The following is a 17639-nucleotide window of genomic DNA, read 5'->3' as shown; positions in this document are numbered from 1 at the left end:
CGGAACCGAAGGAGGGCCTGAAGGAGAGGAGCCTCAGTGAGCCCCCGATCAAGGTATCCTCGGTATCAGAAGCTTCATCGAAGCCTTCAATCCTTTCGTTCTCCCGATCTTCTTCTCCGTCGCCGAGCCGCTCCGCAGCCTGCCGGCGAATTAAAACTCTCAAACAAGACAGATCCGACACACTTCCGAAGATGAGAGCCAAGAGTGCAAGCGAAGCAGATGACTCTGAGCGTCGGAAGATCACCTTCGGCTCAAATCTGTCATTGGCAAAAAGCACAAGCTCCCTCGAGTCATCTCCTCCCAACCGAGCTGAGTATCAGCGATATCTCTTTGAGATGCTTCACACCAAGAAGAAGTCGTCGAGGTACAAAGAACTTCACGACTTCTACGCGAGTCTCGAACGCATGGGGGAACTCGTCAAGACAACATCAACTAGTGATATTAGACGACGTCTCAAGAACGAGGAAATCATTGACTACGATCGCTGGCGTGAAATACGTGCCAAAGAACGGGCTGAACAAGAGCTCAAGACTCTCTACGGAAAACTCAAAGATGTTCAACGTGAAAAAGATTTTCTATTCAGCACAAAGGACGTTGAGAACTATAGATGGCGTGGCGATTGTGGATTGAGGTGTAAAGAAAGATCGGTGGACAATATTCGGGAGAGTTTTCACAGGTTGGCTAAGGAGGAGAGTGAACTTGAAACGACTAGGCGACGTGATATTGCATCGAAGAAAGACGTTTATAAACCGCTGTGGAGGGGTAACTCAGTTGTGAATGTTGCCAGTAACATGACAAAGAGAGCGAATGAAGAGAGGGAAATCGATAAATGTATTCAACCGGCTCTGCAGAAAACTTTGGGTGGTAGTAACAAGTTTTGGAGTAGTTTGTCGGTGGAGCAAGTGAACACTTTGAAGAATCAACTGAATGAAATCTATGGGACGGATAGTGGGAGAAAGGTTGGCGGTAAGGAGGAGGAGAAGGACGAGAGGATTGACACGTGTGATGTGATGAAGGATGTGGTTCAAGAGACTGTCGTTAAAGAAAAGTATGAGGTCTTGGTACCCGAGGAATTTGGCGATGGGATTGAGGAGTCGAAGGGACTGCACGTCAGGTGTCACTCGATGCTGATGTCGGACATAAGAGGTTCGTCGGAGACAAAGCTGACGGCTTCGTCGAGGAGGAGAGGCTCAATCGGTAATGGCAGGAGTTTGGACAGATTGGGAATGGATAAACCGAGTCTACTCTCGGAGGCGGATAAAAAACGACTGTCCTTAACCCTTGGCAAGGAGATACTCCACAAGATGTCGACGAGGGGTGAGTCAAAGTCGCCGGTGGCACCACGTGAGACACGTGGTGCCATCGCTGTTGCGTCGGCAAAAAATCACTCGCAAAGCCCCACGACGAACAGCACATCACCGAGGACGTGCTACTCCCTGGAGGCTTCTCTGGATGAGGAGGGCTTTAGGGCTAAAGAGAAGAGTGATTTCCTCCTCGTTTTAACGCCCAATGGGGACAGCCCGGCTGATCGAATCAAAGTGGAGAATGCCCTTGAAGAGTGGAGTAGGAAACCTCCACTGCTGGCGATGACAGCGCCACCGACAGCTCTTCGTCATCCTTCCGGAAGTGAAGTTGATTCGGCCACTGAAAGCTCTGAGAACTCAGTGAAAACTGTTGTACGACGGGATAATGAAGCCGAGGATGTACCCAAGAAGATTGAATTCTTCGAGAGCATTGAGAGCCATAAGCGTCCAACGGAGAAGAGCCTCAAGAAATCAAAACTCTCGTCGTCCCAGAGTTTCGCTGATTTGAAGGAACTCTTCGGTGAAATGGACTCGGCAAGATATGCAACCTTGCCCCTTCGCTCAGTTCGCACAGCTAGCCGGCGAACGACCTCACCCGGAAGTGAAAAGGGGCGAAGCACTTCCGCCTCGCCTGACGTTTCGCGTGGCCGATTTTCTGGCATTTCACGCACAGAACACGACGACAACCGCCCACGCAGTGCCAGTCCCTGTCGCGTGTCAACGTCTACTGGGAGTTGGGAGAGCATTCGTCAGCGCAGTGTCTCACCGGATCCGGAGAGGTACTGGCGGGCTTATTTGAATCTCGTTAAGCACGGTGCTGTCCGAAGACTGAGGGACAAGTTCGAGAGTTTGGAGGATTTGTCTGGGGGACGGGTCAAGCAGGTGGCAACACCCAAGCGATTTAGAAGTGATCCGGAATTGACGCGTAACCTGTTGAAACGAGTCGACGACAAGAAGATTGTGTTCAAACCTAAGGAAGTGCCCGACGTTGCCTGGTTGAGGCGAAAGTATGAAACACGCAGGGGTAGAACCAAGTGGAGAAATAAATCACCACCCATTCCGCGAATTCCACTGAGACTTGAGGATCTTCAGATGCCGCATATCAATGTTATTAGCAAGACTGTGGAGCTCAAGGACAGTGTATCGAGATCTAGCTCGATGAATTCTTTGGCAATTCGAGCGGAAACCGAGGAACTCGAGGCTAAGAGACCTGTTGGACGGGGACGAGAGAAGTTTGAGAAATTGCACGGTGGTGTTGCCCTCGGTGATCTGTTTACCTCGGCTCCTGATGTTCATGAGTTGAGGGATATTTCACCGTATTTGGCGGGCAAGTGGGTGGCCCACAAGTATCCAAACAAGCGGGACAATGCCAGGTCGATCTCACTTCCACCGGATCTTCAGAGTGGCGAGGAGGTGGGGTTGGTGAGGAGGAAAGCTGCCACTTTACCCAGGGGTGAGAGGGTGAGGTCGCAGGGTGGCAGGAGAACTGGATCAATTCTCAAACAACCGCACGATCCGTTTGCCAATCAGCCGTTCGATCCCAGTAAACATCGGCCGAGGTACAGGTATCAACCACCACCACCTCTACCACCAGCGCCTAGTGTTGGTAGGGCTTGGTGGCCATCTATGCCTACTTACACTGCTAGGCCAACAGTTACTTTCGAAGGTGCCAGTTAGTTAACATAACCTGATCACTGTTATTGAGGGATTCGGTTGATTCGCGCAGAGACAAATTTGGGAAGATAACTAAATTTACTTGGAATTCGAACGTGGAATTTACACTCATGCAATTAAAAATCAACTTGACTTCTCAACAAAAATTTCAAGGAATGTTTAATATTGTACTTTTTTGGGGGGATATTTAACTGCTTCTGATTTGTCTCTGCTCGTCGAATGTATTGTGTCGTTATCATTTGTTTTCATTTTAGTTGATACTTTATTTTTCAAAACGTTTCATAGAGTACACGAATGCACCCCCGCCGCCACCAAAAACTCATCAGAGCAGAATCGAGCGTCCAGGTAATACCAAAAAAAGAAAAAAAAAACACATTGTCGATCTCATTGATACGCTTCCTGTTGCTTTATGCCTCGTCGTCCTCGTGAATCACTCATTTTTTCATGGGATATTTTCACGGAAATAATGCGCAATGGCTTAATGTTATTCATGGGGAAATGAGAGTTGGAATGACAGTCACGATGACGACGAGGTTGTCTTGATTAAAATATGTGTCAATTTTTTTTTAGGGGGGAGGAAATGGGAATATATTTTTTTTTTTTCCTTCGGAATCACGACTGCTGCGCATTTCGATGCAGAAGCGTTTTCATTAAAATGTTCCGGAGTAATTCGAACACATTTCATCCTTCCATCTATCCCGCGTTTTTTGAGAGAATAATGCTGAATGCAGGGAGATTCTCAATTAGTGCTCGTTATTTGCATGGTCAGTATTCTGGAATGCACAAGTTTGCATTACATTCCGGTTAACTGTTTAGGGGAAATAATTTCGACGTTTTACTTCACTACCCTTACCATCAACAATTTACAATGTTGAATAAATCGGTAAAATGTTAACGTGGTTAAAAATTCAGTGAATTTTATTTCTGGTGTACTTAAAAGTCGATGGGAAAAATCAACTGAACATTTTAATGCAATTATTCCCTGGGAATTCAATTGAATTATTTATTGTACATTTCAATGTTTAATTTTTAACATTCTCAATATAATTTGTTCAGTTGAATTATTTTCCAACAATTAATAGAACTCCAGAAAACTCATGTGAATATTCTCGCTCACATTTACCTTAATTACCTACAATTAAATTGTAATTTGATACTGAATATTCCCGAATCATCAAAAATTCACTGCAACGTTACTAATTCATTTGAATTTTCAATGAAATCATGAATATTCAGTATCAATTACAACGATAAAAAAAAATAATTCAACTATGTCAATGAATTCGTTGAATTCTGAATAAAATTTGAAAATTCCCAATTTCTCCCCCGATGTGAAATTAAATCGCATTGCTCTAGAAACATTTATCCTACTCTCCCTGAAATAAAAATTCCTCTTTGCGTATTACATTAACGGATTTAATGACTCATGCATCAGAGAAATTTTTTAATCACAGAAAAACGCGAGCTGTAGGTATCATATGTTATTCGTCATGAAAAAAAGGTTAAAAAAATTATGGAAATTAAGTGGAATTTTGTAAAGTCGAAAGTGACATGTAGGGAAAATGTAACAGAGTGTGTTTTCTGGTTATACATATGGAATATGCAATGCATGGTGCATGCAAGAGTCCAGGAAACTCATCTCGACTTTTATTTATAGTCACTGCATGGTACGCTGCCTCGCCAGGATACAAAATTACCCTGGGTGGAGATAGGACATTGTGTAACTGATTTTTATGTTGAACAGTGGTACAAAATTACTCGATTTTTGCCTTTTTCGATGAATATATTTGTAAATGACATTAATTTGGGAGGAAAAGAGGAAAATAAGCGACATTTGGCATTGTTTGCTCGTTGGGGGAATGGGGAAAAAGGGAAAATGCAAGTGTCCGACACAAAAGGAAACGAATTGAACGACAAACCCTGGCGTAACACAGCCGGAAATTACGTAACAGTGTGTATGGAGGAATTATTGCCCTCACCACGCGCCAGTGCCTGCGAAAATTCGTTTTTCCTCGCTCCCGGGAATTTTCACTTGACTAAGACCGCCATTTTATTCACCGAACCCTCGTGTTTCCAGATTTTTCACTACTTTCATTTTGAAATTTCAGACTTGAAGTTTTCATTCTTTTGTGCAGGTGACACTTCAGGAATTTTCAGCACGAGATCTCAGGAAAATTATAAACGTTTGAATTTCCCACATTTTCACGATTTTCACTGTCATAAGGACCCAAAAATAGAGAATTGTCGTAAAAAATTTCAACTTTTTACACTTACAAATTAAAGTGTAATTTTCCAACATTATGTAAATATATGAAAAATATATTTAATAAACATTGACATTCTTCGATTTCTCGATTCATGTATATTTTGTACTGTACATTTGAAAAATTCATGTATACGTTTTCGTTTCGCTTATTCATCCGTCCTGAAGCTTCGGAATTCATTAGAAATGCCCAATCGATACCATGAAAATACTGGAAGATATCTCGCCCCATTTGGTATTCACTCCATGCAAATTCAATGTATATTTCCGAAGAAAGGAACACAACAATGACGCATCTCCCTCGAAGGTATCACCAAGTGAAGGGCTATCGATTGCGTGATGCATTATTTGTCGTCTCCTCGAGTCTCGAGATATCAGATGACCCAAGGGCTATGAAAAATCACGAGGAAAGTAATTTTAAAGCTGGTGGAGCCGACGAGGTCAAGTTTACTTGACCCGGCACTTTAATTCTCCATCGATCCAACGATAATCCCAGGTCATAGGCTTCAGAAAATATTTGGGCTCATTTTCCCCATTAATCGATTTCGATTTTTTTTTCTTATTTCATTGATAAAATGGATTGCAAAATCCTCCCAAAAAAAATGAGTTCCAATAATTTTCTACTTCACAAAATAATATATATTTTTTTTTTTATAGTTCAACGGGGCAGGACGGGCTGACGTTAATTTTCCGGCGTTACCTTTCGTTGTATTTACGTTGCAGTAGTTTAATTATCTCAGTTGGCAAAGTCTCGAGCACGTGATTTTATTAATGTCGATATCGTGCCAGAACGGCCTTGAGACTTTGGCGATGCAACGCAGTACGTAGAGCATAATTAGCTCATACCAGTGCGTACTGCAGGCGCAATGCAACACGAATATGTTGGCCATATGTTGCAGCTTAGAATGTTCAAACATCGGTCAATTGTCGCGTAAAAACAATTTGAAATACGTAACTATTGATTACGAGACTTTTCTTATCTAATCGGCTAACAGATAATTGTTGTAGCCGAGTGAATTCCTGAGCATTCGCCAGTGGTGTCTAGTTGGTGAATGTGAATGGGAAATTGTGGAACTCATTTTCACGATTACTCCGCAAATATTTATTTAACTTTAGAAAATCAAATTGCTAAATCATTTGTGGTCAGGATAATTTCTGAATTAATTCATCGCTTCTTCTGTTTTTCCGTTCCATTATTTTTCGCTGGAGAATTTTACCGGTGACGCGGTGTTTTATTTAATTCAAGTCTCATTTTCATATTCATTTCACGTGGATGAAAAATAAAGTTCTCGGGGTTTAAAAGAGAAAGAGTGAAGTGAGGGGGAAAAAGTGGGGCACAAGTTTTTACACGTTCATAAAGTCTTGAGTGGAATTTTAAGAATTTCAGGGAGATGATAAATCTTGTGTTTCGGAATAGAAATGGTCTTTATGGAGAGTTGTGAGATTTGTGAGGTGTGAGGTGACAAATGCAGAGAAGTGAGAGTGCACCCTCGGGAGATTTTTTTTCAACTTCAAGAAACACTTGTTGGTTTCCACGAATTTTCTTGTAAACTCTGGGCACGACGGATTTTCTTATTGCTTTCGAAATCGGAAATTCCTTCGGCTTCAAAAAAAAATTCCCTCGATTCACCCCTCACCCCCAAATATAAATAAAATAATTAAGAAAATAAATGAATAATCGAACAATAGTTACAAATTTTCACGAGTGAAATGAGAAATTCAGAAAAGCTTGAATGCAATTAACATTAACATTTATCGGTGCATTGTCTCTTCTCCCCCACCCCCGAAAATCGTGAATTAGATGAGGTGACAGATGGAAACGGACAATAATGTTCTTCACGCGATTGCAATGGAATTGGTGATAACAGTTGGAAAATCACGAAATGGTAGATCGATTGGTGGTGAACAGCCGGACAAGCCGACGGTCAAATGGTCGATTATGGGGGTAACGTCGTCACAATCGCTGAATAATTTTGAATAATGAAAACGAGCAAATGAGCCAAAGTGAAATCGTTCCCCATGCAAATGAGCGAGCACACTACAGACGCAACATTCTAGGTAGCAAACTGCAAGAATGTAGTTTGCCACTGGGATGATATGCTCTACATTCTGAGCACGTACATACCTCATTGGAATAGAATGATAGGTCGGGTGTGAGAGTGCAAGTAGCACAATTCTCAAGCTGCCACATGCGAGACATTCTGGTGCCATTATCACTCTATTTTATTTTTATTCCGTTGAATTTCGGGGAATTTCAATGAAATTTCACGTGGGAATAAATTTATACTGACGTCCTGGAAATTGAAATACTTTACTGATATTGTTTTATTTAAGGCCCAGGTGGACTGTCTATCGAACGTCGACTTTTGTTTTATTTAATTATTTAATTTTATATTTTTAACCTAAAATGCATTAAAATTTGGCATCAATTTTGAATGAACATGAAAAAATAATGAAAAAACAGAGGAAAAATTATTGAATTGCGCTAAAGATATATTATTTAAAAAGGATTTACCATTTTCTGGAGAGCAATGGCAAACTGCGTATTTATATTATTTTTTTATAAACTTGGTAGATCCCTTTTAAACGATATCGCTCTTTAGCGCCCTCCAATAATTTTTCCTTTTTTCGTTATTTTTTAAATGTATTTCAGACTAAAAAGGTAAAATTTAAACAAAAGATGGCATTCGATAGATAGTCCACCCGGGCCTTAATAAAAAAAGCCATTTTTTTTCGATCTCCCTAAGGTGTCTTCAATTTTTCAGGGTATTGGGTAATTACCGATTCAATCAAATGTAATGGCATACAAGCTCGTTGATTAGTTCCCCCTGCACTTGATTGCACATCAAATTGAATCGATTAATATTAAATAATCATAATCAGGAAACTGGGTATTTTGGAGGGTGAATGGCTAGCGACGAAGCAATTTCAATTGTGCCTCTAATCACTCGCACAAGAATGGGGAAAGGACCATGTAATCCCCCTTCTCGTCCCGAGGGCTTTCGAAGTCGCAAAATTAACGCTCAACAGTTAACGAGGAGTTTCATTCTGCGGTTTGCCCATTAGTCTTCAATTAGGTCGAGTGGAGGGAATAATTAACGAATAGAACGTAAAACTCATCCACTGGTTCTATTCTGTTGTTGCTTTCACTATTTTTTTTTTCACTCTGCACATGTCGACCCAGAGCTAATCTGTTTTCATTAAAATCCCAATTAAAATATTACGCAAATTATATTACCTATCTGACTAGTATTTTTTTCTTAATGATTATTATTGTTATTATTATTAGCATTATTATTATTGATATTGTTTCAATTTCGATTTATATTCTTTTTCTGGTGTTTTTTTTTGGATTTTTTATTCTTCTTCTTTTAGTTGTCCCTGTTTTTATTATCGATTCGTCAATAATTCAGTTCTTAAAAACCGACCCAGTACCCGTGACAACTCTTCAGGGTACGGCAGCCATTAGATGCAATTTAATAATCCGACGCCGGTCCATTCCCTACGATGCTAATGGATGATCCTGCAGAAATACTCGAGAAAAGAAAAAAGTAACTGCAATAATCATAATACGTTTCTTCATATTCTTCTCTATCTACTTTTCCGAGTTATTGTTGTTGAATCCTTTCAGTCGTTTATATTCGAAATACTCGGGATAGCTTCGACAATCGCAGTCGACGCTTTTCATCTCGCCATTGTCATTTTTTTTTTCGGAATTCCATTCTGCGAGTGGAGTCTTACATTAAAAAGAGTTTTGACAATTATTTTTTCGGGCTACGGTATTCAGAGACCCGGATAAAAAAATTGTAATCGGAATATTTTTTTCCGAATTTTCAAAACATTTCTGGAAAACTTTTCGGGAAATTTTATTTTTAGGAAATGTTTCGAAAATTTTTTTTTATTATTTTCTAGAAATTTTTGTGAATATAATTTTTTTTTATTATACTATTGTTTTCTTACTTCTTTGATTTTTCAATATTCTCAAAAACTACGCCATGTAAATTATAAAAAAATTTTCCTATTTGAATTTTTGAAAAATCTTTCAAAACCTTTCGCAAAAATAAAATTGTTTTATTTTCTTTTTTCATAAAAAAAAATTCTGAAAAGTTTTCCCGAAATTTTTTGAAAATTTGGAAAAAAATATTCCGATTACAATTTTTTTTACCCGGGAATTGACCAGCAAAAAATATATATCCCAATTCTTTCATTTGTAATATTTTCCCGAAGTATATAGTATATTTGCAATCCAATATTTTGATTTCTAATATTTTTTTGGAATATTTCACGGAGTAATATTATTATTCAATGAACTTTAGTCACCAGAGGGGACTGCAAAAAGCGGAAATTTTCAAATGTGTAAAAAAAATGGTGAAAAATTCTCCCGTTACTCTTTTCCATTTCTCGATAAGCAATCTACGTGTCTCAGTGAGCGTGACGGTTCGCTGAGATCCGCGAGTTGAACGCAGGCTATCCTTACAGTTATGGAACCCGATGGTTTTGCCGTTGGTGTTAGTGGTTTGATCTTCTTCGTTATAGGAAGAGGGGGGCATCCATTGTCTTCGGTGCCCCCCCAGGGTACCTCGACTCAAGACACCGCTAAAGACCTGGCCAGTGTTTCTCGAGCCATCGGTTCGGTCGAACGTGATTTTTCCGTTATCACTGGCTGCAATATAATTTATACGTCACCCTCTTCCCCACGGAATTTCCGATCTCAAAATCAACAATTAAACCTATTTTGCCCCCCCAGATGCCTAAAAAATTGCGAAAATATGCCTGAAAATTGAAGTGGATAATGAAGTGCTCAACGAAATGCTTAACGAAGTGAATACCTAAGAAATGGAAATTAATTAACAATTATCTAATTGGACATCTCCACACCGAATCCGAAAATTAATTTTTCCCCAGAGGTTTTCCCCCCGAAATCATCAGTTCGCCCACGTGGGGAGGGACCCCACGACCCGGATAATGCAGGAAAAACAGTGAATAGTTATTAGTGCCCGTTAAAAATGGCGACAATTTTCTCCTCGCGTTGCCGTGACCCTCTCCTCCGGATGGACCTTGAAACAACCGCGGAATGGCTGAAGAGTTCGATGAACGACTTGTCCTCCCGACCGGACCTTCACCTCGCAAAAATCACAAAAACCGAGGAATTCCCCCTGCCACCCCCTTACCACCATGGCCCCCACCCATCCCCCTGCACCTACTGTACAGAAAAGAATCCTGATAACGAGGGACTTTCCCCGAACCCCGAGGATACCCAGAGGACAGATCAATCCCATCATGACGATAGGCTGTCGGATGTCCTCTTTCGACCGGGATCAGCCGAGTTCAGGGGCAGCAGAGAGCGCCTCCACGAGATATTCGAGCACAACAGGCGCCTCAGGAAGAGATTTTTTGAGGATGAGAGTGGAGAAGTGGATGAGAGGGCGGAGGGTGTGAAGGGGGTGCGATTTGGGAGTACAGAGACCTTGGGGAGCCAGAGCAATGGGAGCAGTGGTGATGGCAAGGGTAGACTGAATTCCCCGGATTTCGGGGATGAACGGATCGAATTGAGGGGGAAGGCTGGTGGTAGGGGTTTCAGGGGGTGTGAGGGGGTCAGTTTGCAGAAGGCAGGGGTAGCTGATAGCCTTAAGTCTCCACAACTCGTTAGCAGTTTCAGCAATTCTATGCTGGATCTTCGGGCTGAACTTCCGGGGGACAAGGGGAGTTACGACATCCCTAGAAATATCTCCAGGGACAACGGGAATACCATCCCCTTCGTCTATGGACCCATACCATATAGTCAGTAATTAGTCTGCGTTGAGAAAAAAATATATTTCTGCTACATTGACTTATTGTCTTGTTAATTTTTCTACGCTGTTGACATTTTTTTCAAATTTCAAGTTGATTTTTCAACGGTGTACACAGAGAGAAATATTCTATAAAAATTACATGTATTTTCCCTATTTTCCGTAATTCTGGGGTGAAATGTGATTATCGGAAATTTTACGGGACTGTCACGTAATTTTTATCTGAAGTCACAGAATTTTTCTCTGAATTATCCCTGAAAAATTACGATACAGTCACTTAGATTTTTCGAATCGACTCTGTAATCGGTAAGTGAACTGACTTACGAGTTCCGTAATTTTTACTGAATATTTATCTCCGTGCAGAGCAATAAGTAAATGTACATAAATATTTGAAGAGAATATTGTATTTGTCTCGAACATTTGGAATTTTATGGGAAAAAATCGAATGACTCTCCGCGATGGCATAACCGTTGGAAGAATTCTATTCCGTGGGGATTTATTAGATATGAAAAATAGTTGTCGGAGTTTAGGACTGTAATTAGCCCGTCGTTTTATACGAATATGGGAGCGTAATTGCCGGAATAAGCTGTTGCGAAAGTAATGTGAGAAGACATGAGGTTTCGCCGCCCAAAGCTGAGAAAAATGAAGGGATTGAGAGAATCGATAATTCTAAAAAAATTATTTATTCCACTGGAATAAAATTCATTCGCCAAAACAACAGCCTCAATTATATTCCTTAAATTTCCCTAATTATAGTCCCAGAGTAAATTCAATATCTTTCCTATTTTTTGGTTTCGAGATAGATGAGATGGGAAAAATAATTTCAAGTGTCGTTAAACAGAGGTAAATGCTAATTACGGGGTAGAAAAATGAGAAATAAGTGTTGGATGTAATTGAATCTGTCGAGAAGTCAGAAAAATGTGGGGAACTGGAATAAACGTTTGCACTCGAGTGGAAAGGAATGGAAGTGGAAACGTCTGACAAAGGGAATCCACAGTTGGGGAAAAAAATTCGTGGGTAATTGAGGGATAAAAATTATGGGAATTCAATTTATTTTCGAGTTTCATCGCTGTTTGGAACTTTTCCACAATTTACTTCTGCTCAGAATCTATTTTCCAGCGAGTGATGATAGATGAAACGATTTTTTTATTCGTCCTAACGAATCAATTGCTCGATTACTCCTCTCCTAAAAATTTATTTCTACTGAATTATCGACAGTATCGAAGAAATTTGATCGTTTAGCATTTTTCCCTTGGGATGAGAAAGATCTGATAATCTAATGAGAACATTTCTCTCTGTGCCAGAATCACCGAGGCGTTATGTAGAAGGCGAAGTGACGATTCACTATCGTTCTCCAGTTCGCACGGAAGCTAAAGAGATCCTGAGTGAGGAAGAATTGGCTCGGAGAAGTGCCGAGAATATGCGCCGAGTTTACCAGGAAGAGAGACGTCGGAAATATCTTCAAGAATTACACGACATTGATTCCAGAAGACACACCGATAATTTCACGTAAATATATCTTTAACGATTATTAAATTCTACCCGCGAATTAATTGATAATTAATCATTTATTGACGGGACATTCACAACTGAAAGCCCTTGAAAAAATACAAAGCAAATATTAATTAAATTTCCCCGGCCCTCGAAGGGGATAAGGTGGAAAAAAGGAGCCAGAGGTCCATTGCATTGGCTGAGAATATGCGAGGATTAGGGGAAATATTAATTAATTTGTTTCGTTAATTAAGGATTCAGAACATATCGATTGGCCCGGTATCGGTAATTTTTTGATGAATATAAATGATGAATGGGAATGATAAAAAAAAATGGTGATGAGTTCTTTTATATCATTTGGCTGAATGAATCGACGGGGGAATGAATTAAATTTATTTGTTCTGGTTTGTTGACAGACCGTCACAAAAATCCCCGATACCATTGAACCGCTATGACGACTTCCTGGATGACTCGAGCTACCGTAGCAGGTCGCAGGAGCAAACACCGGAGCCACGAGTGGTTGCCCGTGCATTGTACAACTTTGTGGGACAAACCTCCAGGGAATTGACCTTCCGTCGAGGGGATATCATTCTAATACGCCGACAAATTGATAAAAATTGGTACGAGGGAGAGCACAACGCTATGATCGGACTTTTTCCACTTAACTACGTCGAGGTGAATTTTTATTCCACTCATTTCTCCCAGAGTCAGAAATTTCATAAAAAGGTCCACCATTTTATTTCACAAATATCTCCAGAATCTAGGACTCTAGGGAAATATTTAATGGAAACACTCGGTGTTTTGGAGATATTTGGAAAATAATTGGGATCCAGAGGACACGTGTTCAAGCTATCTGTTTCAACTACTTTAATACGTATTTTCGATCGTTTAAAGCAGATTTTACCTTACGATGGCACAAGGGGAACTCCCAAGAAGTCGTACGAAGGACAGGCACGTGCTAAGTTCAATTTCATCGCACAAACCAATCTAGAATTGTCGTTAACGAAAGGAGAATTAGTCGTTCTCACTAGGAGGGTCGATGAGAATTGGTTCGAGGGGCGAGTTGGGGGTAAAAAGGGCATTTTTCCGGTTACCTATGTGGAAGTTATTGTTGAGCCCGGGCAACACCGACCTGGTGAGTACCAATTAATAATTTGTATAAAACTTTCATTGTATTGCCTCGAGAAATGCATTTCGTGATTACTCGCATTAATATTTTGATTTTTTGATTTTTTACGAGTAGAACCGAATAGTAGAAAATGAATATTCATTTCAATTAGAGGAAAAATACTATTAATTTAATGTTTCATGGTATTGTGTTGTTCATTGTTTCAAATTTCAGTGTATTGTTTCTTCGAATAGTCTGTTTTATACGGAATTCTGTGATGGGGAATTCTACTCTTGGCGATGATGTTTCAGATATTCATAGTCATTTTGTTATTCCAGAAACGCCAGTATCAGGTAAACCAGTTGCATCGCCTGCGGCTCATAGTATGCTGTCGAATGGAACGGCGAGTGGAAAATTGAGCATGGGACCCCATCATTATATTCCCTCCATACCCGTCAAGACGAGCACGGCTGAGCCTCAGTATATCTCACTGGTGCGCTTCATTTATTCCATTTCTCTCCATCCACTTAATTTTCGTTACTCTCCGTAATACACCGAGTGAATTCCTTTTTAGCTGAAATTCTTTCCTTATTTGTTCTTGAATACCTGGGATTCGTAACCAGGGAAAAATCCTCAGTATTTCAGCTGAATTTTTTATACTCCAGTTGCACGACTTTCTTTTTTGTTCGCGGTACATGGAGGAGGATGAGCTCAAGTTTTTGATCTAATTAATCAATCTCGATTACTTTCTTCACTTTTATTTTTTTAATGCTGTTGAACTGCTCATTGATTCGTTAGTTGAGAGAATTTTTATCTTTTTCTTTATTCGAAAGTTGAGCTCGAGGCTTAGGTGATATTTAAAGGTCCGCATGTGTACTATCTATGAAACGTAATCTTTGGTTTGACTCTTATCTTGTTTGTTTAGATTATTTATGAATTTAGTATATGCTAATTTGAAATTTAGATCGTTTAGGTGGGGTTTTTCTGTAATAACGAGATTATTTGGGTTTGCAGCCACGCATTGGTGTCACTGAACGCAACAAATTGCACGTCGCACCCGTCAACGAAACGTTGCACATCGACACACACTCGGATACATTACCGTGAGTGTTCCTCTCTATTTCCCCCACAAAATTCCCGATCGCCAAATTATTGGATATTTCCAAAAAAAAATCGACGGGATTTTTTCTGTTTGAAGGCATCTCTAGGAATAATGGAAAATTAATTTGTTTGTAATGAATTAATTACTCAGATACCGAGCTCTGTACAACTACAGACCCCAGAACGAGGACGAGCTGGAGCTGAGGGAGGGGGACACAGTTTACGTAATGGAAAAGTGCGACGACGGTTGGTTCGTTGGATCCAGCCAAAGAACTGGATATTTCGGAACTTTTCCAGGAAACTACGTAGAGCGTTTGTGAGGTGAGGAGATGCCCCTAGGGGCATCATATATCGAAAGAGCTAGGAGGCAACGGGCGCTCAAAAGTGTCGCTATTATTTTACCAAAGGATGAGCCAAGAAACATTGAATATCGTTGTTAATACTGATAATTTCATCAATCGGTGTCTTGCTGTTTTATTTCAATTTCGCTTGTACCGTAATCCACGATTTTTCCATCACTTTAACTCGATTTTATCGCGAGGGAAATTCTATAATCGGGAATTTTGATTTTTGTTATTTGTGGGATTATTGAAATTTTCTCTCCACTCTTTCCCTAATTTTTTTTTAATCGAGTGCTAATCGATGTGGGGAAATTGTTGAGACGAAATTACTGTCACAAATGGTCTTCCAAAGTGTAGAAACGGATGTTAAGGGGCGAAGGACTTCTTTCTCGTTAGCTTCTGGAATTCGCTTGATATTTTACTATTAGCGTACACCAAAAATAACTTAGGCTTAATGAATTATTAATTGTAAGTAGTGTAACATAGGAGTTAACTATTTATTACGCGTTATCCATCCAGAAAGAGTTATGGGAAGAATTGTAGATCAATTTGTGGTGTTTCACTAGAGAAATTGACGATTTTTTAATGTGAAACTTCTTATCGGGGTTAGGTAACTGAAAAATCGTCACAAATGTGGCATTTGGGATGCAACGGAAGTCTCAAATGAATCGCGAGAAATTTCACTTCCGTAGTGCCCACTTGTGCTTTTGATTTTTTTAGCTCGTTCGATATCTGATTTATCGGGATGAATTTGTGTACATAAGATGTTTGCTGATGGATAATGTTGAATTTCTTAGGATTCAACAGAGAAAAATTCAGATGAATATACTCAATTTGCATTAACAATAATGCCATAAATTGAGTCTTCATTGCTTGAAATATGAAAAATGGAAACAGAATTTTTTCTCTGTGGAATTTGTCTGTTACCGAATACCAAAACTCCATCACGATTAAATTAAAATAATAATTTAACTGAATTAACCAAAATAATGGAATAAAACGTGTTCTTCGATTGTTGATGTCTCTGTAATTTATGACAAATGCCCACCGCTCGCGAGATCCGAAAAAAATGTTAAACAGAAAAAATAAATAGTACATCTCAATTGAAGTGGTAGAATGTCAGTTCGTCAATTGTCAAAGATGGAAAACCAAATTTTCCACCAAAAATTGTCATTTTCGTAATCGAATATCAATTGAGCCACTTTAATCCTCACCCACAATCCACTTCGATTATCCCATGAATTGTTACGATGTCTGCTAATTATAAATAAAAAAAGAAAAAAATTATAATTAATAAATCATCAGGCACTACAATATTACGATTGCTATGATTGCAAAGTTTTGCCTCACAAAATTCATATTTTTGTAAGCATTATTTATACATAAGCTTATAGATAACTAACATAAACTGAAAATCCTAATATAATTAATAAAACGAATGAGTTAATAACGATAAATAAAGCAGATTTATTGAAAAAAAAAAAATTATGAAGAAATATATGAATAAATAATATAAATATTAAGCTTTGAGATTTTATTGAAAGAGGAATTATAAGAGAATGGTACTAGCCTCATTAACACACATGAAAATGTGTTAGTTCAATAACTGACAATATTGATGATGATTGATTAATGATTAATCGTTAATTGACATCGAGATATGTAGATATTTATGGTGCGTGGGCTCAAGGTATCCTAGAGCCATGGAAATCACGAGGGGATGATTTTTTAAATTACCAATTCACAGAGAGACATTTTTTGATAAACAATTTATCATTGCGTCAATTGTTTCATTGCGTTAATTTGATGGATTTGATTTTTTGCGGACAATTCAATTATTGAAAATACATATTGCCTTAATGTTTTGAAATACGAAAAATGTGGCTCTGTGGAGCGAAATAAAATGTTGAATAGCAATGAATAGATATATTAAAATTGATATTATAAGATTCTCGAGCATATCCGAACGATATTCAATCCCTTCGAACCTCGACAAATCATTTTTTTAATGTCATTCAAATTGCCTTTGAGAGTTTGTTCAATCGAGTTATGAGGAAATGAATCATTGCCAAATTTCATTCGCGGATTTATATTGTCGTCGAGTGGTGGAAAGGTTGGAGAATAGGTAATGCTAACGTTGTCATTAAACATTGTACACTTCGGGTATATAAGAATAAAGAGCCTAGTCTGTAATGCTAAAAAATATTGACTGTTCCATTCATTCGTCGGTCGTATCGACGATTTCCGATTTATTTTCATGATAAATTCTTGTGCAATGATAAGAAAATGAGATAAATCGAATAAAAAAATGTTTAATTATCGATTTATCTCGACGAACACTACGGATTGCAGGTAAAAACGCTGAGAACTTGAAAAAAATGAGAGAATCCCGTTGGGGCCATTTTTTTTTGGATAAGATTCTGATAGAAAAAAGCTTTGTATTCACCATTAGACGAATGTACCCTCCAATTATTCCTTTGTCCTCGAGAATCGGTTACTCCCAACACTATTTACACCAACACACCATAATATACCACACGATATACACAAGATTCACTTTTTATTCCA

The 17639-nt window shown here is 39.1% G+C and overlaps 1 protein-coding gene across 4 annotated transcripts in view; it reads left to right on the top strand.

Annotated features, from left to right (window-relative positions):
• CAP (Cbl-associated protein) overlaps positions 1-17274 on the top strand; it is a 45385-nt gene extending 28111 nt beyond the window's left edge. For 2 of the 4 annotated variants that reach the window (XM_011307383.1, XM_011307381.1), the window contains 7 exons: positions 3264-3323; positions 12335-12539; positions 12938-13196; positions 13419-13656; positions 13968-14122; positions 14644-14732; positions 14882-17274. In XM_011307383.1, the coding sequence (XP_011305685.1) occupies positions 3264-3323; positions 12335-12539; positions 12938-13196; positions 13419-13656; positions 13968-14122; positions 14644-14732; positions 14882-15050 (1175 nt within the window). In that variant the 3' untranslated portion in view covers positions 15051-17274. Of the gene's footprint in view, positions 1-3263; positions 3324-12334; positions 12540-12937; positions 13197-13415; positions 13657-13967; positions 14123-14643; positions 14733-14881 lie in introns of all 4 variants that reach the window. The other 2 variants (XM_011307382.1, XM_011307380.1) reach the window with 1 other exon arrangement.
• Positions 17275-17639: the final 365 nt, after the last annotated feature.

The sequence above is a fragment of the Fopius arisanus genome, unplaced genomic scaffold, assembly GCF_000806365.1.
Source record: "Fopius arisanus strain USDA-PBARC FA_bdor unplaced genomic scaffold, ASM80636v1 scaffold00053, whole genome shotgun sequence".
Taxonomy (NCBI): domain Eukaryota; kingdom Metazoa; phylum Arthropoda; class Insecta; order Hymenoptera; family Braconidae; genus Fopius; species Fopius arisanus.
Note: the sequence above shows the minus strand (reverse complement) of the source record. Positions and strands in the feature narration are given on the sequence as shown.